Source organism: Orbicella faveolata, unplaced genomic scaffold (genome assembly GCF_042242905.1).
Source record: "Orbicella faveolata isolate gen_17 unplaced genomic scaffold, um_ofav_v1 contig_2, whole genome shotgun sequence".
Taxonomy (NCBI): domain Eukaryota; kingdom Metazoa; phylum Cnidaria; class Anthozoa; order Scleractinia; family Merulinidae; genus Orbicella; species Orbicella faveolata.
This window is the reverse complement of record NW_028301547.1, coordinates 19,920,752-19,938,331: the sequence shown is the minus strand read 5'-3', so window position 1 is coordinate 19,938,331 and position 17,580 is coordinate 19,920,752. Positions and strand designations below refer to the sequence as shown.

The window sequence follows — 17,580 nt, the reverse complement described above, 5'->3', positions numbered from 1 at the left end:
AAACGTCAGTCACCAACAACAGTTCTTTTCAGAGCTACTCTCACCCGGACGATCACACTATACGAACTACTGATACTCCTGGGTTCAAACCGTTTACTAACCAGAAACTTAAGAGCAAAATGTTACATTCCAATTAAGTTTCATTTAATTTTTAATTTTTTTAGAATTCTAAGACCCATGATGGATTAATCATCGCGACATTTGCAGCTCCCACGTCACTAAGACGCATTTGCGTTCACTTCTAGAAGTGTTACATGAGTAGGTCGGTACCGTTCGGGTAGAAATCTCGAGTACAGATCTAGAAATCCTTGTTTGAAAGCTGAATTACGCAATCCATACAGAATAGGATTGCACATACTGTTCAGATAGCTAAGAAGCAATGATACGATATCGACGGCGCGAGGTAAGGGCCTGGGATAATACACATCAAAAAACATGGTTATAGCAAATGGAGCCCAACAAATGACAAACAGCGCCACTACGAGAAGAATTGTGTTTGTCATCTTAGTTTCTTCCGGTGTTAGCTGAAACACGTCGGATTTCGATTTCAAATCCAGTTTGCAATGGCTTTGTCCGTTGATATGTGGTCTCTCCGCCATGTTTAAGTGTAGCTCACTCTCTGGATTGTGTCTGGTTTGAGTTTCCTTTACTGCTGTAATCTCATGGAGACAGGTTCTGTCAGCAGGATCAGGCTGTTTTTGTTGAGGCGGTGGTGTGAGGTTATTCCTTGAAACCGCAATTCGCCTTTTCAAAGTCTTTGTAAACGTCAAAATGTTGTAATACGAAAAAGCCATCACGGAAAGAGGCCCGAAAAAGCAGACTGTGATCATGAAGTACATAAAGTACGCATTTGAAGGCCAGTAAACGAAACAGTAGGATTTTCCAGGAATGAAGCGGTATTCTGCCCAGCCGAAAAGCGGGGGAGAAGCCAAAGATACCGACACTACCCACACTGCAGCAGCGTAGAGCAAACTTTTCTTCTTCGAGAAAGTCTTTTTGTAAGTGTTCCACTTGACGATGTAAAAATATCGGTTGATGGCGATCATACCAAGAGACATCACAGATGCAATGAAGGATAAAGTCGTGAAAAGGCCAAGCGCCACACAAACTGTGTCACCGAACAGCCAGCGTCCTGTAATGACCGTCACTACAGTGAACGGAATGCTTAGAACTGACACCATGATGTCTGCCGCGACCAGGTTTAGAATGTACAAGTTGGTGATTGTTTGAAGATCTTTGTTCTTGTAAACGATGATGTATAAGCTCAAGTTACCGATCAGAACCGCTAAACAAATGAAACAGAGGATCGTTATCTCTGAAACTGTGGCTAGCAGACTTAGCGACATTACGGAATTTTAAAATCCGGAAATCAAAAGTATATAATAAATTAGTGTTTTCGCTCGACCGTAAAAGCTTGTGTTCAACTTCTCTACTTCAATTCACTAGGAAACGAGAAAAAAAAGTTGTGAAAATGTCGTCCAGCAAAAGAGGACGAGTAGAGATCTCACTGTGACTGAATTCACAAACAAGGTACGCGAACTTTTAAATGCTTTGAAAGTCTTACTTTGTTTCCTTTCGATCAAATGGGCAATTTGAATGAAAATACACTTTAGGAAGACTATTTAGTTTTGCATTTGATCGAGAGACTATATAGTCAGTGAGGAAACAATTAAGGTTTATACATGTACCACAATAAATCCAAATGTATTTGCCACGGGAGAAATTGACGGCTCTTCAGTATGAACCACTGGCTCCGGGGGGACTCCTATAGGAAAAGGTCGGGGATGCTCGTGGGAAAAATTGAATTAACCCCTTAAAGGAAACCAATTTGAGCGTGGCTAGGGCTTTATTTGATCCCTAAAAGATACCACTTAAAACGGAATAGGCTTGATCACCAGCCGCTGTTCAGGAAACTGGGGAGCCCTCGCTAGTAGACTGGACTGGAAAGAGTGGTGAAATCTGAGCCTAGAAAAGGGAAAAAAAACGTTTTTTATTATTATGTCCACATTGAAGTGCACCCTAAAAGATTCGGCTAAAAATAATGGCGTTTCGTCTTGAACACCCTTAGTGAGACCAGAATCCTTGATTTACACCCCTAAGCGAGACAACAGGCATCCCCGACCTTTTCACATGGGAGTTCACCCCCCCCCCCCCCCCCCCGGCCACCGGCTGGCTCATTAGTTTCTTTGGAAAGATAAAAACCACCTGGCTGATATACCATTAGACTAAAAAGCGTGCGTGTTTCTTGCCGATGCTGAAAGAACGGCAAAGGTTGCTCGCATTGTAAACTAAGGATATACGGTAACACTCACCTCTTGGATTTGAAAGATGGCCTAGGTGGAAATTATCTTTAATTAAAGTTCACACCCTGTGAAAAACTTTCGTGGCACACGACGTGGGTTTCGCAAGGGGGCGTTATGGAAAGGCAGCTTATTGAATTAATAAGCCAACACGACAATCTAGTAATTATAACCCTTTTGAACAAAGCTGCTGTATATCCGCCACTAGAGCTGAGCGTGTATGATTTCTTTGAATGCACTAATGTCCCCTACTCAGATGTAAATATTTTCCCTTTTTTATGCTGTATTCTAAACCAAATAGATGATGGTGCTCTTTTGTTTTTTTAAGCAAATAATGTACTTTTGTGGTCAAGAAAAACTGCTGAACACACTCGGTTCCTTTCGTGAATCTACTAGTTTTTCTTAGGGAATTTACGAACGGGGGTTTCACTCTGAAAACGCATCAAATGTTTTCTGTCCACCATTTAAAAGCGCAACAATGACCGGTCATTTTGGATTTGTGTTTGAGTAAAACTCGGTCAAGGAAATCACGTGATTATCGTGACGCCATCGTTTTCAATTCTAAAAACTCCATTTTCAAAATGTTTTTCGTCCACACGAAACGAAAAGCCGGCGTTTTCAAATTCCTGCGGCTTGAAGAGAGTTTTCGAAAAGCTCTCCGCCCACACTACCCTGAAGAAATTTTAAAACGGCGTTTTCCCTATGAAAACATATCAAATGTTTTGCGTCCACACTGCGCCGGAGAAATGTCAAAACTCAACAATCATCACATTGATTACCGTGACGCCATCGTTTTCGAAAGCTTCGTTTTCAAAATGTTTTCCGTCTACACTAAAACGAAAAGCCGGCGTTTTCAAATTCCTCCTGTTTGAAGAGCGTTTTCAAAAAGTTCCGTTTTCGTGACGGATTAGTGTGGACGCGACGGTAGTCCTAACCGTAGAAATAAAACTAGGTTTTCAAATTTCTCCGGCGTAGGGTGTACGGGGCCTCAGTTGGAGATTAACCTGTGAAAATTTTCAGCGATGAAACCAGCGTTGAGTAGTGAAATTCTTAGTCGAAGTATTTAGCCAATCAAACCTTGTGTCTCCAGATCCACCTTTTCCTCGTGCCAAGGCCCCGCCGGCTGAGAGGGACAGGGAACAGCTCTCTCAAAATTCGTTGCCGTGGAGACACGAATGCGCTTATGAGTAACAGCCATCAGTTATTTTCCATTTAACAAAGAAAACTTAAAAATTTTGCCCATAGATTTCGATGTTTATTACTATAATTATCGTTTGTATTTTCAAGAGACGATGATCTTAGAGTTATGTCAGAATATTTTCCCAGATGTAAATTTTAACCTGAAATATTTCAGATCTAAAGTACGTCCTTAACCTGGTACGCGTCAATATGCGAATTCTGTACATGCAGCGATAATTTACTTGTTAATGTTTAGACCCAGTAATTATCTCCATGAAATAATTCAATTTCATGTTTTACTTTACCAGATATAAACCCCCTTTGCGTTGAATTTATGAATTGCAGGTTGTGATACAAGAAAATTTACCCAAAAAATATTTCTTCTTAGACAATTTTGAAGGCGTTTCTTCTCTACCGTGATTTCAGCCCAGTTTTCTGTTTGAGTTATGGCGATCCGGGCGTTTTTGCGCTTCTGGCGCAAGATATTTCTTTGCGATTTTTCGATTTGCTGTGCGGTCAATGTGTGCGGTTCGCACGATAAATGCTTGGTTGGTCTATAGATGGGATTAAGGTGATTACTTATTTATGAAGTCGTTCCAAACGAATGACCATCGACATGTATAATGAAAATAATGAGTTTGTTGATTGCGATGTGAGCGTAGGGAATTGTGCTTGAGAAATTCGAACCAAACTGGAGCTCAAGATGTAAGCTGACGATCGCTTGGGAAGAAAACCATACAACATTCCATTTTTTAACGGCTTTACCCACAGATGACGGCTCTGCATACAGAGATTCGTCTCGATAATCTCAAAAGTAAGACCGCATCGCTTCGCTGAAGATTTCCCGCCCGAATTTTTGATCCTGAAAAGTGTTTTTTTTTTCTCTTTTAGCTGTTGTTCTGAGGTTGGAGAGTTCGTTAAAGAAGCCTGTTGGAGATGACAACGTGTTGCTGGCGCCACTCTGCGAGGGAATAGAGGCGATTTTTAGGCTCGGATTGAAGAGTAAGTGCAAAGAGAAATGACATGTATTATCATAATTATGGTTGTGATCTCGCATTGCTTTATAGAATAGTTTTCAACGCTCGTTCACTAAATCCCAGTCACCGCGCGTTCGCAAAGGAAACGATTATCCTTTAACAACAAATCTCACTTTATAGATTCGCTTTTCGTTTAATATTTTCGTCACAACTGCAGTTTGTTACGACTTCGAGTTGATTCACTTTATCGGTGGACATTCCCCATGGGTCGGTTCAATTTACATGTAAAGTAGACAGCTCTGATCTACATAAGCGTTCGCGCTTACTTCGCTCATTCAGACAAGATCAAAGGGAAAGACTGAGCCTGTCGCGACAGATATTACTGTGTCATGTCGGGAAACGTTTATCTTTTTCGTATTTTCTTCGGTAGCAGGTGCTTGCGATAACCCGTTGACAGATTCTTCTCACCGCGAAACACACAACTGCACTTTAAATTCTCTCCACGTGAATGGATTTGCAAAGTGTTTGTGTCATTGCATGAAACTAGAAGTATATGAATGAAAACTTCCTTCCGCTAGAAAAAGTCTGACATCGTTTTTTGGAAGCTTTCAACCACTGAAGAGACTTAAGACGTATTCTTAGCATTTTTGGCGAATAAGTCGCGAAAATGTTCGTGAAGTTTTCGTGCCAAGATTTAAATCACCCATTCGTGTGTGCTAGTATTGAATAAAACTGGCGACCCAAATAACTTTTTAGTCTGGAAATTTCGGCACCACAAAGGTGTTAAAATCATATCACGGAGAATAGTGTTTGCTAATAAACAGCTTGTTATTATGCGTTCTAACCATGTTGTCTTTCAGTTGCAAATTTAATTTATCCTTCATCTCGAAAAGAGATAATGCGTTGTGCAAGCAAGGTGTTCGGCATCTATAAAGGCTTGCTTGTAGGTCAGTCTATTTCAGTAGATTCTAAAACCGTGTGAAAGTTAATATGTGTAAAAGAAAAAAATGGAACTGTGCTCTTCGCTTTTAAGAAATACTTTTGTCACTCTTTGAAATGCAAGGAGTTGCAATTTTTTTACTTCTACTTCAGTGCATGTGTACTATTTTCAACGAGTTATCAAGTTTTTTATCGTTTTTTTCAGTGTAAAATGAATTGTAATTCCGATTTGCTTGAAGCATTTAACAGGCGAGTAACTAACTCGCGGGAATTTGTTTTATGCGAAGACATTTTTGACAGACTTTGCGAACTGAACAATTAGGATCTTTGATAATTCAGTGAAGTTTCATGCGCTGCCAGGTATACAGAAGCTAATTTAGCTTTTGACAATCTAGTTCAGTATTCGGTGTAGTGGTTTATCAATGCATTTTTTTTTATAATTCATTGATTTTTGAGCACTGAAGATAAGGACGTATGTTGCCTCATGAATGCAAATTTCTTAATGGTACACACATTATGAATTGATAAGACAAGTCAGTGAAGTCTTACTGCAAAATGAAGTCAAAAAACGGAAGACGGATTATATTTCATAGTCATAAACACTAATCCTCTAATTCCACTTTTATTTTCTATATTTTCGCTTGTCCAAATTACGTTGCGCAGAAGTTGTCATTCAGGAAACGGATTCACGAGTCATCGATTCTATTGAAATATTGATCAATGAAGTAAACAATGAAGTGCAGTTGTTGTGATCGTATTAGTTTTGTAAGGAAGCAAGCTTGGTCTTTCAAGTGTGAAGAACTTTCTTATAACCTTCGGTATTTGTATACTCTTCAGTCACTCATGGGAAACATCTCTCTTTGTTTCTTTGTTCGTCGCCCAATGTACGCCTATAGGCACATTGACTGTTTAAAGCTATTAAAATAGCTCATCGTTTAGCTGGTTTTAATGACACGAACTTTTATTGCAGTGTCTATAAAAGTTAGCTTTGAAAGCTAAGTGTACACGATCGATCATGACAGTCAAGCCACTTTTTGTGAGAATGCTTCAAAACTGAGCTAACAAAACTATTGCGGCTACATTTGTCACAGATTGTCGATAATTTTCTGCAGTTGTAGTGAAAATAAAAAAGTTCTTTCTTCACACTTTCCTCGTCGTAAATTTCCCTTAGTCTCGCAATGGCTGTGTCAGATTAATATAAGAGGAAGCGGGTTGGGAAAGGAAACATACGAAGAATGTTTTTCAAGGTGACACGATTTCTCAGAGGAAGTCAGACCTTGTGGAAACTGTTCACATCTTACGAAAGAACTTCTCCCAACTGTTACTTCAGGGAATGTCTACACACTAGTAGGGAGAATTAGTATGTTATTAATGGAGCTTAAGTATGAGGCCCGTCCAAGCTACGCCGGAGGAATTTGGATACGCACCTGTGTTTTTAATGTTAGGCCTTCCTTCCACACTAATCCGTCACGAAAACGGAGCTTTTTGAAAACACTCTTTTAACCGGAGGAATTTGAAAAACGCCGTTTTTTCGTTTTCGCGTTGACGGAAAACATTTTGAAAACGGGGCTTTTCGATAATCACGTGATTTCCCTGCCCGAGAATTCCTCAAACTCAAATCCAAAATGACCGGTGATTGTTGCGTTTTTAAATTCTTCCGGCGTAGTACTAGTGTGGACGGAAAACATTTGATGCGTTTCAGAGTGAAACCTCCGTTTTCAAATTCCTCTGGCGTTGTTGACCATCGTTGTGTTCTGTTGTTGTTGTTTTTTTTTTTTTTCAGGTTCCGTGTTCGGTCTCAAGAAATGGGATTACTGGTGCTGGATAGAGACGCTCATCAACCACCTTCAAAATGACAAGTAAGCAAAACACAAGTACTAACGTCTTTTCTGCAGAGTAGTGTATGACATATGAACTTCATAAGTGTCATTTAAAACGAATTTTTCTCTTCTTTCCAGGCAGAAGTTAGCCTACATACACGTGGTTACATTTGTTAAGTCTTGTAAAAAGGTAAGAAAATACATGGCTGCAGTTTTCTCACGGGATATGTTATACTTGAAAGTGGTAGGAATGGGTAGCCGTGAAATTCCGATAGTAAGCCCGGAGCTCATATGTGTTCAAAAGGATTGTTAGGTGAGAAGGAGGAAGACTCGCTATCAAAAGGGATCTTTCGTTTCAAGATATTTGGGTTTATATTTCGAATTGTTGTTGCGTATGAACGAGTGGCTTCGTAATCGAGTGTAAGTGTATGTGAGCAGTGTTGCTCAGCTTATACGATGGACCCCTCCCCCTTGCCCCATTCTAAGAGAAATAAAGGCCGAAAGGCGGCGTGGGAGGCGGCGTTATTGTTGTTGTTTTGGCTAAGTTAACCATCTTGTACTTCATACGATTGCAGCTAACCTCGTTCCAGGCTTATGGCCGACAATTCATCCGCCTGGCTCTGATGAAGAGGCTGCTTCTTTACACAGTACAAACTCTGACTGCCAATTCAGCTATTCTTAAGGTGCGGTATTTCTGGTGTTAATCAGCGGTATTATGACTATAAAGGCATAAGCGGAGTTTACCTTTTATAGCAATAAATAGACATATGTGATAGGATGCAATCCCGGTCTTGGCTTTCTGTGTTTCTTCCGGTTTTGCTGTGTTTCATTTTCACGTTTGGATGTGTTTGATGGCGTTTTTTCAGTCAAATTGAGGCTGAGTGCGATGTTTGTTTACCCTAACCCTAAGTTTAACCTCTAATAAGTCTCTCCTATCCTACATCAAGAGGCGAGGATTTCAGGAAACGAGAGAAAAGGGAAAAGCCTGGAAAAGAAAATCTTAGATTTTGGCTTGTTTGCTTTTAATTTTATTTTCACTGACAGATTGGTCTTCTGACGTTGCAGAAAGCTACTGGCTCTCAGACATGGAACCGATGTTAATGTTGCTCGTGTAAACTTTTTTTTTATTTTTCACAGCACTGGTACAATGAAACTGCGGTGTTGAGAGACAAAGTCCTGCGAGGTTAGTCAGAAGATAAATTTTAAGACTCTTAATTAGAGATTCTGCGTCGACGGATTTGAAATGGACATTTTCCAATGGTGCTTTTGTAGCTGAACTCTACCTTGTCGTTGTTTCTTATTTGTAGAAACTTTCATGGATATCTTGAAAGGAATAAACGAGCACGTGTTTGCCTTGGATTTGAAGGTTGGTTAAAGGATTTTTTTTTCCACGATTTGTGTAGCCGTTCATAGGGTGGCAATAGTAGCAGTGTTACTGAAACGATCCAACAGAGTTTTAAATTCAGTAGACGGCGACAGAAAAACAAACAAGCTAGGAAACCTTTCCCGAACTATAAATCATCTAATGCCGGATAGGTTTATTTTACAGACACATATCCTGTCTTATTGGCCCTTTTAACTTATTCCCAGCTCACAAATCTGAGTCAAATCTCGTAGAAAAATCTAAATTTTATATACTGAATTATAAAATAACTAAGATATCCTACGCGCGCTCTCATTGGCCGATAGGTGTGTTAAGATGAGAGTATGTAAACACGCTTGTGACGTTCTAGATTCGCGCGTGTTTTTGAGAATCGTTTTGTAAAAGCAATAGAGCACTTTTTCCGTGTTTACATAGCCTCATCTAAACACTCGGGGGGGCTAGGAGAATTCTTGTAAATTATGCAAACCCGAGACTACGTCTCGGGTTTGCATAACTGTTTCAAATTCTGCCAACCCCCCTCGTGTTTAGATGAGGCTATGTAAACACAGAAGAAGTGCTCCATTGCTTAAATCCATAGAATCAATTGCTTACACGTAAATACATCAACAGTGGCAAGTTATAATAGAAATATAATCCAAACAAAACTATAAGCAAACTTGTTTCTGTTTCCAGTACTTTGTTCATTAATTTATGATTCTGTCTTTTCCCATTTTTTTTTTTTTTTTCATAGAATTACAGTTTTCTGGATGAAACCTGGTTAATTCCCGTGAGTTCTTTTTGCCTTTGTCCATATCCTTTTCTATCAAGGTTTACTGAGACCATTCTTGGATCTAACTTTCTCTTATTTGCTTTTCTCCTAATTATCTGTAGGAAATCAGACATGTTGATATTGTACCGTGTAAAGAGCTTGGCTTAGTTGTGAGGTAGGTAACACGGTTATTCAAAGCGTGAAAATGCGCTATTTATCCAGTGGATGGCTCTATCCACCCTTTGAACAAGCGAGGTGCCCAGGAGTTTAATACTAAGTAAATGAGATTTTTTGGCTTGGTACTGAGGAGGTTGCTTTACTTTTACCTTGTCCCAATCCTCGAAGGGTCAATTCTTATGTTGTTGTAAGTAATCGTTGTGAATTTTGTTACTTTTTTTACAGAACTGTAAATGGAAGAGTGATGGTGGCTTGTGTAAGGAAAAACAGCGCAGCGGAAGACGTAAGCATCATTGTCAACGATTTTAACACATCGTTTTGAACACTAGGGAGTTTACGAAACCACGACGGCAACAGCAACGGGAGCGTCACTGAGCAAAAGAATTAATGAGCACAACAATGGCTGTGCACATGCGTTATAATTCTTGGTACAGTTCTTTGCCGTCCTCTGCAAAACAACAACGTGAAATGACCAAATTTTGCGTTGTCTGGAGAACGTGAACCACGACGGCTAATTTTTTAAATTTTTATTTCAAATTTATCACTGTGTTCCGGATTTAGTTTTGCGATAGTTTTGACAGTAATAAGCAAAGTAAGTGACTTTAGAGTATCGCAAGATTCGTAGGTAAAATGTAAATTAATTTTTTAATCGACGTTGTCCTCGGCGTCGCCGTCGTGGTTTCGTAAACACCCTACTTTCCTGACTAGTCAGGGGCGTCTTCTCTTTCTAGAGCAGTAATTGGAGCTTAGGTTCCTTTCCAGTCTTCCTCCACCAGCAGTGATTCGTGCTTAGGTTCCTTTCCAGTCTGCCTCCACCTACAGGTCATTCTAGGATGGCTCTCTCCAGCTGACTTTACAAAGATCAAGCCCCCATTATTTTAGCCTCCACACTGCTCCTCTAGAGGCCGAGTATGATGGTCTCCTCTGCTAAATAGTGAAACGGACATCAGGAGCATAAAATGTGTCCGCCTTTTCAAAGTACCGAGCTTACGCCCTACCTTTTATTAAAGGAAGCTTTCTTGCGGTAGTTTTTGTATATAGCTTTTAGTCTAGAAACTAGCTTGATGTTTTCGTGTAGTTTTAATGTGCGTATTTGGACATATGTGTGTAGATTTTCCCTAATTTACGTCTTGATTGTTGATGTTATCATATGCTTGTTCCGTTAATATAAGAAGTAGTGTCGAGTCTTGGTTCATTAGCTGTTGTTTTCTAACCACTTTCCTTCCTGCAGGCTGGTATCGCATATGGGGACACACTGGATGAGTTGCTGGGGATTTTTCTGTTTAAGTCGAAGGCTGGCCGTGTAAGTAATTGAACTTCACTCCTGAGTATTAAAGTACCTACGTAATGGTTTGGGCATCTTGAAAAGTTTAGCCTAAATTTTTCAAGTTCTTCGTTTGTAATCCGTGTCAATCTTCGCCATCTTTATTTCGTTATAGTTTATTTTTAGCTCTTTGTTGTTTTCTATCTAAGCAAACTACTATTTTCAGGTTTCCTTTAATTCAAAGGTAACTTTGTACGTAGCAAAAAAAAAAAAAACTCAAAATACCTTGACTGAGATTACCAGTTTAGTTCCGAGCAGGGATCGAAAGTGGTCATTTTACTGTTGATAAGTCACAAACCATAAAACCCAAGCGAGCAGTTCGTTTATCCGTTGTTCTCCGAAGATTTGATTGTTCATATCCGATGTTCTCCGAAGAGTTTTCTCGTTTTATCCGATTTCGGTTATTTATGCCATATGGATAGTTTAACAGACCAATCAGAACCCAAAGCAAAATAATGTAACTGATCTACCACGGGAAACGTGTAACCGGTGCCAAGCGCGGGGAAGTGGTAAAGCCCGGGTCATTCGCGGGAAAACTGGTAACCGTTACCATTGGCGGTAAAACGTTTAACCACACAGCGACATAACAGCATAATGACAGTCACATGACGACATAATAGCTTATGTCGCAATGTGAATATCGACATGAAAGCATAAGGAAAAAATCAGTTTTTTTCCTTATGTCGTTATGTTGATGCTGTTATGTTGCTATTATTGTCAGGATGTTCACACTATAAACGAAACGACATAACGTCCTACTTATGTCGTTGTATTTATGTCGATATGTCGCTGGTGTAAACTAGGCCTTGGTAAGCGAGGAAAAACGGGCAACATTTTCTCACAGCTTGTCGAGCGACTATGTTGCATCGCAAGTTGAAAATGGTGTTGCGTGAATGACCACTCGTGTTACAAGTTGCAGCAATATTCTGCACGAACTAGACGTGATGAGTTCATCATACTGTAATTTATGTTGCTACAACTTGCAACACCGATGATGATACGCGCAATAGCACATTTCAACGTGTACTGCAAAATTGTTGCCCGTGTTATACTCGGTCCTAACTGAAAGTTGAAATGTCTGCTCCGATTAGCTATAGTATAAAGCATGACCTCAGCGAATGCAAAACCGGAGAAATATCATTTCTTTTTACAATCATTGGATCCCACTCTTGTTTTCTCATTAAGGTTGTAGATTTACTGAGACGAAACACAGGAAGACCTGTGTCTTGTACTCTAGTAAAGGTAAGGACTCCTAAATACCTTTCTATTACGTTAGCAGTTTAGTAGTAAAGTGATGCAAGGCGCCTCTTTTCCGTTTAATCTCATTCAGATCTCATTCACAGTGAATATTACCTTAATTGTAAGTTCTTGAGCAGCTAAATCGAGAATGCTTTACAGACCTTTTGCAGACTATTTTTGTAGTATCGTAGTCTTCGAGTGTTTTTTGGCGTATTTTTTGGATTCTTATCAACGGCTGTCACCGAAGGTTCATATTTATGAGTGTTTTTCTAACTTTGGAAGTTAATCTCGTAGCAAAGCTCTAAGTATTGCATTAGTTCCTGCGCTAGTAACTCGGTCTTGCACAGGCGTAGTTAAACTTTATTTAGACACACAGTCGACAACTTTCAAGGTCAGTGAGCACAAACAAGTCTGGACTTAATCTATATAAGTATTAGCAGTAGCAGTAGCAGCAGTAATAGCAGTAACAGCAGCAGTAGCGTAGCAGTAGCAGCAGCAGCAGCAGTAGCAGTAGCGGTAGCGGCAGCAGTAGCAGTAGCAGTATCAGTAGCAGCAGCAGAAGAAGCAGAGTCAGGAGCAGAAGCAGTAGCAGTAGTAACAGCAGTAGTAGCAGCAGCAGTAGTAGCAGCAGCAGTAGCAGTAGCAGTAGTAGTAGCAGTAGCAGCAGCAGCTGCAGTGGCGGTAGCAGTAGCAGTAGCAGTAGCAGTAGCGGTAGCAGTATAATAGGGAACTTAAGCACGCACGTTTTTGAGACGCGGACGGTAACCGGAAGTGAGCTTTTTTCACTTTAAACTTGTCCTCACACAATCATATTCACATTGCTAAGTATCTTTTCTTCGTTAGAGATGAGTAGTATAAAAATCTGGGGGACAATACGGTCCAAGCATGCGAAATCTTTTCTTCCGGTTGCCGTCCGCGTCTCAAAAACGCGCGTGCTTAAGCTCCCTATTAACAGTAGGAGACACTCAATCTGAATATATCCCTTTACCATGCAGACTCGCCCGTTTTTCACACTTGGTTTAATTTCAACAGGGTAAGCTACCCACTGGACAGTTTTTCCCGCCTGCTGCAGAGCGTATGGCTGTAATAACTGCTGACCCGTACAAGGATGACGAAGAAAGTGATTTGGAAAAAGCTCCACAGCAGCTGGCAGGATTTGAAGAGACTCCCGTGCACGCTTCGGACACGATGTAAAGTGAACTATTAATCATTATACAGTTTATGTTATACCGTAACTTGCAACTTGCAACTCTCAAACCACAACTAACAACTCGCAACTCGCAACTCGCAACTCGCAACTCGCAACTCGCAACTCGCAACTCGCAACACGCAACACACAACACGCGACTCGCAACTCGCCACTCCACAACTCGCGTTCTTCTTACACTCATTAAAAACAAGTTATCTTGTGTAAAAGCAATCTCTAGTTAAAGACTGGAAGCCAAAAGCGTTCCAATCATTTTAAAAAATTCTTAACCAGAGAACTCTTTTGCACAAGACAATTTGTACAATCCTGGTTACTCCTCCATTATTAATTTAAAAAAGTTGTCACACGACTTGAAGAGCAGTTTGGAATGGCCACTGAAACATGATTCAGAAGAATCTTTACAGACATTTACTCTACAATGTTGACAAATTTGTCACTTTTCCCATTTTAGAGCTATATATTCAGCCACCTACTACGGAAAACTGGACGTTGGTGAGGTGAGACACATTGCGGTGCTGTTATTTTCTCTCCCTTTTTTTAATTTTATTTTGCCAGGGTGTTTGACTCGTAACACTTTGGTAGAGTTCCTTGTTACCGTAATGCGTAGAAGTAATCTCGAACCCAGACCTCCTACAGCCAAACGGACTAATACCTCATTCACACCAACATGGTAAACATGCTTAAAAGTTGTTTAACTAAACAAGGTTTAAAATTAGTTGCTTTCACTGTACACACCCCACAACTTAATAACGCAAAAACCTGTTTGGATAAAATATGTTAGCAAAGTGGTTTGAAATTTGTCTCCTTAGAATAACTGCACTGAAACCGTAATCGACAAATTGGAAAAAACTAAACCTGATTTAGTTGGTGTGAAAGGTGTATAAGATATGGGGACAACATTAGGGTAGAACAAAGTTTGGGGCGGGTTGCAATTGTGTTCTCTTTGGTGGGTAGTAAGAAGACGAATATTTTAACTGGGATAAAACCTTCTTACAAGTTATGACGTTGAAGGCAACAAATAATTACATTTATGAGTCAACAATGAACTACATTATGTCCAAACTTTTGTTTTAAAGGATGGCGGTGTAGCAGTGATAGAAGATTCCATTTTGGAAGTTTTGAAGCAAGCCAACAAACCCAGAGTATTATTTCTTAAACGTTTTAACAGTTTTTTTCATTATATTGAATTATTTTACCTGTTGATGGAATTACTTCCACTTTTGTCAGGCAGTAATAGGCCATTTCCGTATTACCTTTCGCCTCTTTCTAAAAGCGAGTCTTGGTGTCCATCCCTTCATATGAAAGTGAGATTTCATTCACGTGCAAATTAACTCATTTTAATATGAATTGTTGTGCGCCAGGCCTCGCTTTGATAAAGACGCTTAGGACAACTCGGAAATGGGCCATTCTGTTATTGATAAGTGCTTTGATTATTTAAATTTCCTTTTCTTTATAAGTGTCGTACACGTTTGTCACCAATTTTGTTTCTACAGGCTGTTTTGTTAAACCTTTCCGAGACGAACATCGTTGTTACTGACCAAGAGACGTCGAAGGTTTGAATTATTTAGCCGCAAAAATTTAAAATTGCAGAAAATTATATAGGCCACTAAACTGAACTAATTTTTGATCTTTTTGCCCGGAGTTCAATGCCTTCTTATTGTAGAAAAATTAGCGGATTGCCGTTGCGATGGAATGTTTACATATTTTTATGTTGGAAAACCCAGAGGTTAAGTTGACGTACATAGGCTTTCCTTTACAGGTTTTAAGTGTTCACTCATTCACTGAAACATCATCCTGCGGTCGGCGAGCAGACAGAAAAGAAATGATAGCTTTTGTTTCAGGGTAAGAAGATTCCCGTCCTCTACCTACTTGTCTGTTTGTCTGTATGTCTGTCTGTCTGTCTTTTGCTTGGTCTGCCTGTTTTTCTTTCGGTCTGTTTGTCAGTTTGTCAGTATGTTGGTCTTCCTGTACGTCTGTCGGTCTACCTGTGTCTGTCTGTCTGTTGGTCTACCTCTCTGTCAGTGTGCCTGTCTGTCTGTCTGTCTGTCTGTCTGACGGTCGGTCTGCTTGTTTATCCTTGTGTGTTTTGGTCTGTCTGTCTGTCTGTCCTTCTGTCGATCTGTGTGTCTGTCTCTACCTGTCATTCCGACACTCGAACGTAACGTTATTTGACCGGGTATTTTGTCATTTCACCTGACGTGTTGTGTTCATTCTTGCTGATCTTTCCTTTGCTATACAGCACATCCCAAATGAAATAATTCTTTATCTGTTTTCAGGGAAACAACATGTACTTTGGCCAAGAGCTTTTACTGTTACGTGTTTGAAATGGCAACTGAAAGGATTGTAAGTTTTTCATGTTCCTAGACTATAAATGACAGTGGTAATTCAATTTCCATACTGACAACTTTCTGTCCTTGAATAACAATTGCCCGTCTGTTGTTCATTTCAGGCTAAGGTCGTTTTGTATAGTATAGGTAAGATATGTGAAAAGTTTGATTTATTTGTCTTTACAATCCATGCACCTTATTATATTTCATGGTTTCGAGTTTGTTGTTCTTCAGGACGGTTTCTGTGAACTAAGAAACGCACTTGCCTTTTTTAATGTTGTGGCTGTTTGTTTGCCCTACAAGCAAAGCACCTCGTATTTTCGTGTTTAGCTTGTGCTCCCAGCCTTGTTTCCAAGGCCTCACCAAAGCCTTACGCCGTAACCCGCGAGAAAAAAGCAGATTGCACAATGGCCAAATGACCAACAACTATCAAAGCATTTTTTCACCCCAAAGCATTTTAAAACAGATAATACTATTAAAATTAAATACCAACTTTATTCTTTTTGCACTTTTCTAACAGCTGATGGCTTTTTACGTACAGTATGGTTCGTGTAAAGAGTTGAACAGGACTTAAGACAGGAGGAAATATTTCAGACTTGCTCAAAAATCAGATCTCTGTGGGAGCTGTTTCTACGCAGAATTCTTCCAGTGACCGATCTGGCCAGTGGTAGTACAAGAAAAGTCACCGTGACGTTTCTAATTTTACATGTCTAAAACCTAGTATTGCATGAGGATTGACTTATTCAATTCAACTAGAAGTAACACAGTAAATGGTTTCAACCCATAGAGTATCAGTAGTTCGTATAGTGTGATCGTCCAGGTGAGGGTGGTTCTGAAAAGAACTGTTGTTGATGACTGACGTTTCGACAACCTGAGTGAAAGTCGTCTTCGCGTGACTCTGAAGGTGACTTCCGCTCAAGTTGTTGGAACGTCAGTCACCAACCACAGTTCTTTTCAGAACTACCCTCACCCGGACGATCACTCAAGACGAACTATTAATTAACTAGAAGTATTTGTTGACCCTTTGTGATGGCTTGACGGACTCAAAATGTTGGGTCGATAAATTTAATTCACTTGAGACGAAGATAACCTGTGAGTACTTGCTTTGGCCATGCGCGACTTTTACTGAAAAATAACGAAGTCAGTCAGTGGTGAACAAGATTCACATTTATTGTCAAGATCAACTTTCAAATTATTTTTTGTGTTATTACTTGATCCCATGACTAGTTTGAATTTGTCAGATAAAGGCAGTGAGAATTTCTTATTTCATAACTGGTGTGGTAGGGTTTAAAATCAAAGCAGGAGACCAGAGATTCGGTAATAATTGTCCCCAGATAAACTGTTGTAACGTTTATATTCACGTTTCTTTCATTTTATAAAATGTAGTAACAGTGTAGGCTTAAATCATTGATGTCAATTACAATTTTTGAAGACAATTTTCCTTTGTTAAATGTCAGCTAGGAGTATTTTGTTAAATATTATATGTTACTTTTATAGATGTTATTAAAGTATCTATCACTGTATTGTCATAACTACGTCATAATCAATAAACAATTTTACAAATTTCACAATAACCGACTCCTAAATCGATTTTTATTTTTAGGTCAGTGGTACGAGGCCTCCATCAAAAAAGAGTAATTTGTCTTTAATCTCATCAGTCTTAAAATGTATAACATCACAACTTTTTACCTCGTTAAGAACGACTCACACACGTATTTTCAAAAGTGTCCATGATTGAAAACTTGATTTAAACCACTTTAATCCAGAGTTGTTAAAGTTTAGAATTTTACAGCTATGCTTTGTGTAAATTTCTGCCTGCTGAAGTGAAAAACCCACCCTTTGATGCCTTTTATTATCAGTGAGAAGTTATTCCTTCTTGCTAATTGCTTAGTACGTTTGTCAAACCGGTGGAAAAGCGACTTTCGAAGGAATTGCTGCGTAATATTCCTTGTACTTTAC

General features: G+C 39.6%; 2 protein-coding genes across 2 annotated transcripts; one reads left to right on the top strand and one right to left on the bottom strand.

Moving 5' to 3' along the window:
- Positions 1-198: 198 nt before the first annotated feature.
- On the bottom strand, positions 199-1,346 carry LOC110048544 (putative G protein-coupled receptor No18). Its single transcript, XM_020754306.2, has one exon. The coding sequence runs from the start codon at positions 1,344-1,346 to the stop codon at positions 219-221; it is 1,128 nt and encodes a 375-aa protein (XP_020609965.2). The 3' UTR covers positions 199-218.
- A 2,741-nt stretch (positions 1,347-4,087) lies between these two features.
- On the top strand, positions 4,088-17,195 carry LOC110048543 (uncharacterized). The gene is made up of 20 exons (XM_089290169.1): positions 4,088-4,293; positions 4,371-4,481; positions 7,179-7,254; positions 7,354-7,405; positions 7,791-7,898; positions 8,353-8,398; positions 8,523-8,581; positions 9,330-9,365; positions 9,470-9,522; positions 9,750-9,807; positions 10,756-10,827; positions 12,034-12,090; positions 13,120-13,277; positions 13,746-13,791; positions 14,371-14,436; positions 14,788-14,847; positions 15,054-15,136; positions 15,571-15,637; positions 15,744-15,768; positions 16,142-17,195. The coding sequence occupies exons 1-20, from the start codon at positions 4,251-4,253 to the stop codon at positions 16,174-16,176; spliced, it is 1,311 nt and encodes a 436-aa protein (XP_089146295.1). The 5' UTR covers positions 4,088-4,250; the 3' UTR covers positions 16,177-17,195.
- The last annotated feature ends 385 nt before the right edge of the window (positions 17,196-17,580 follow it).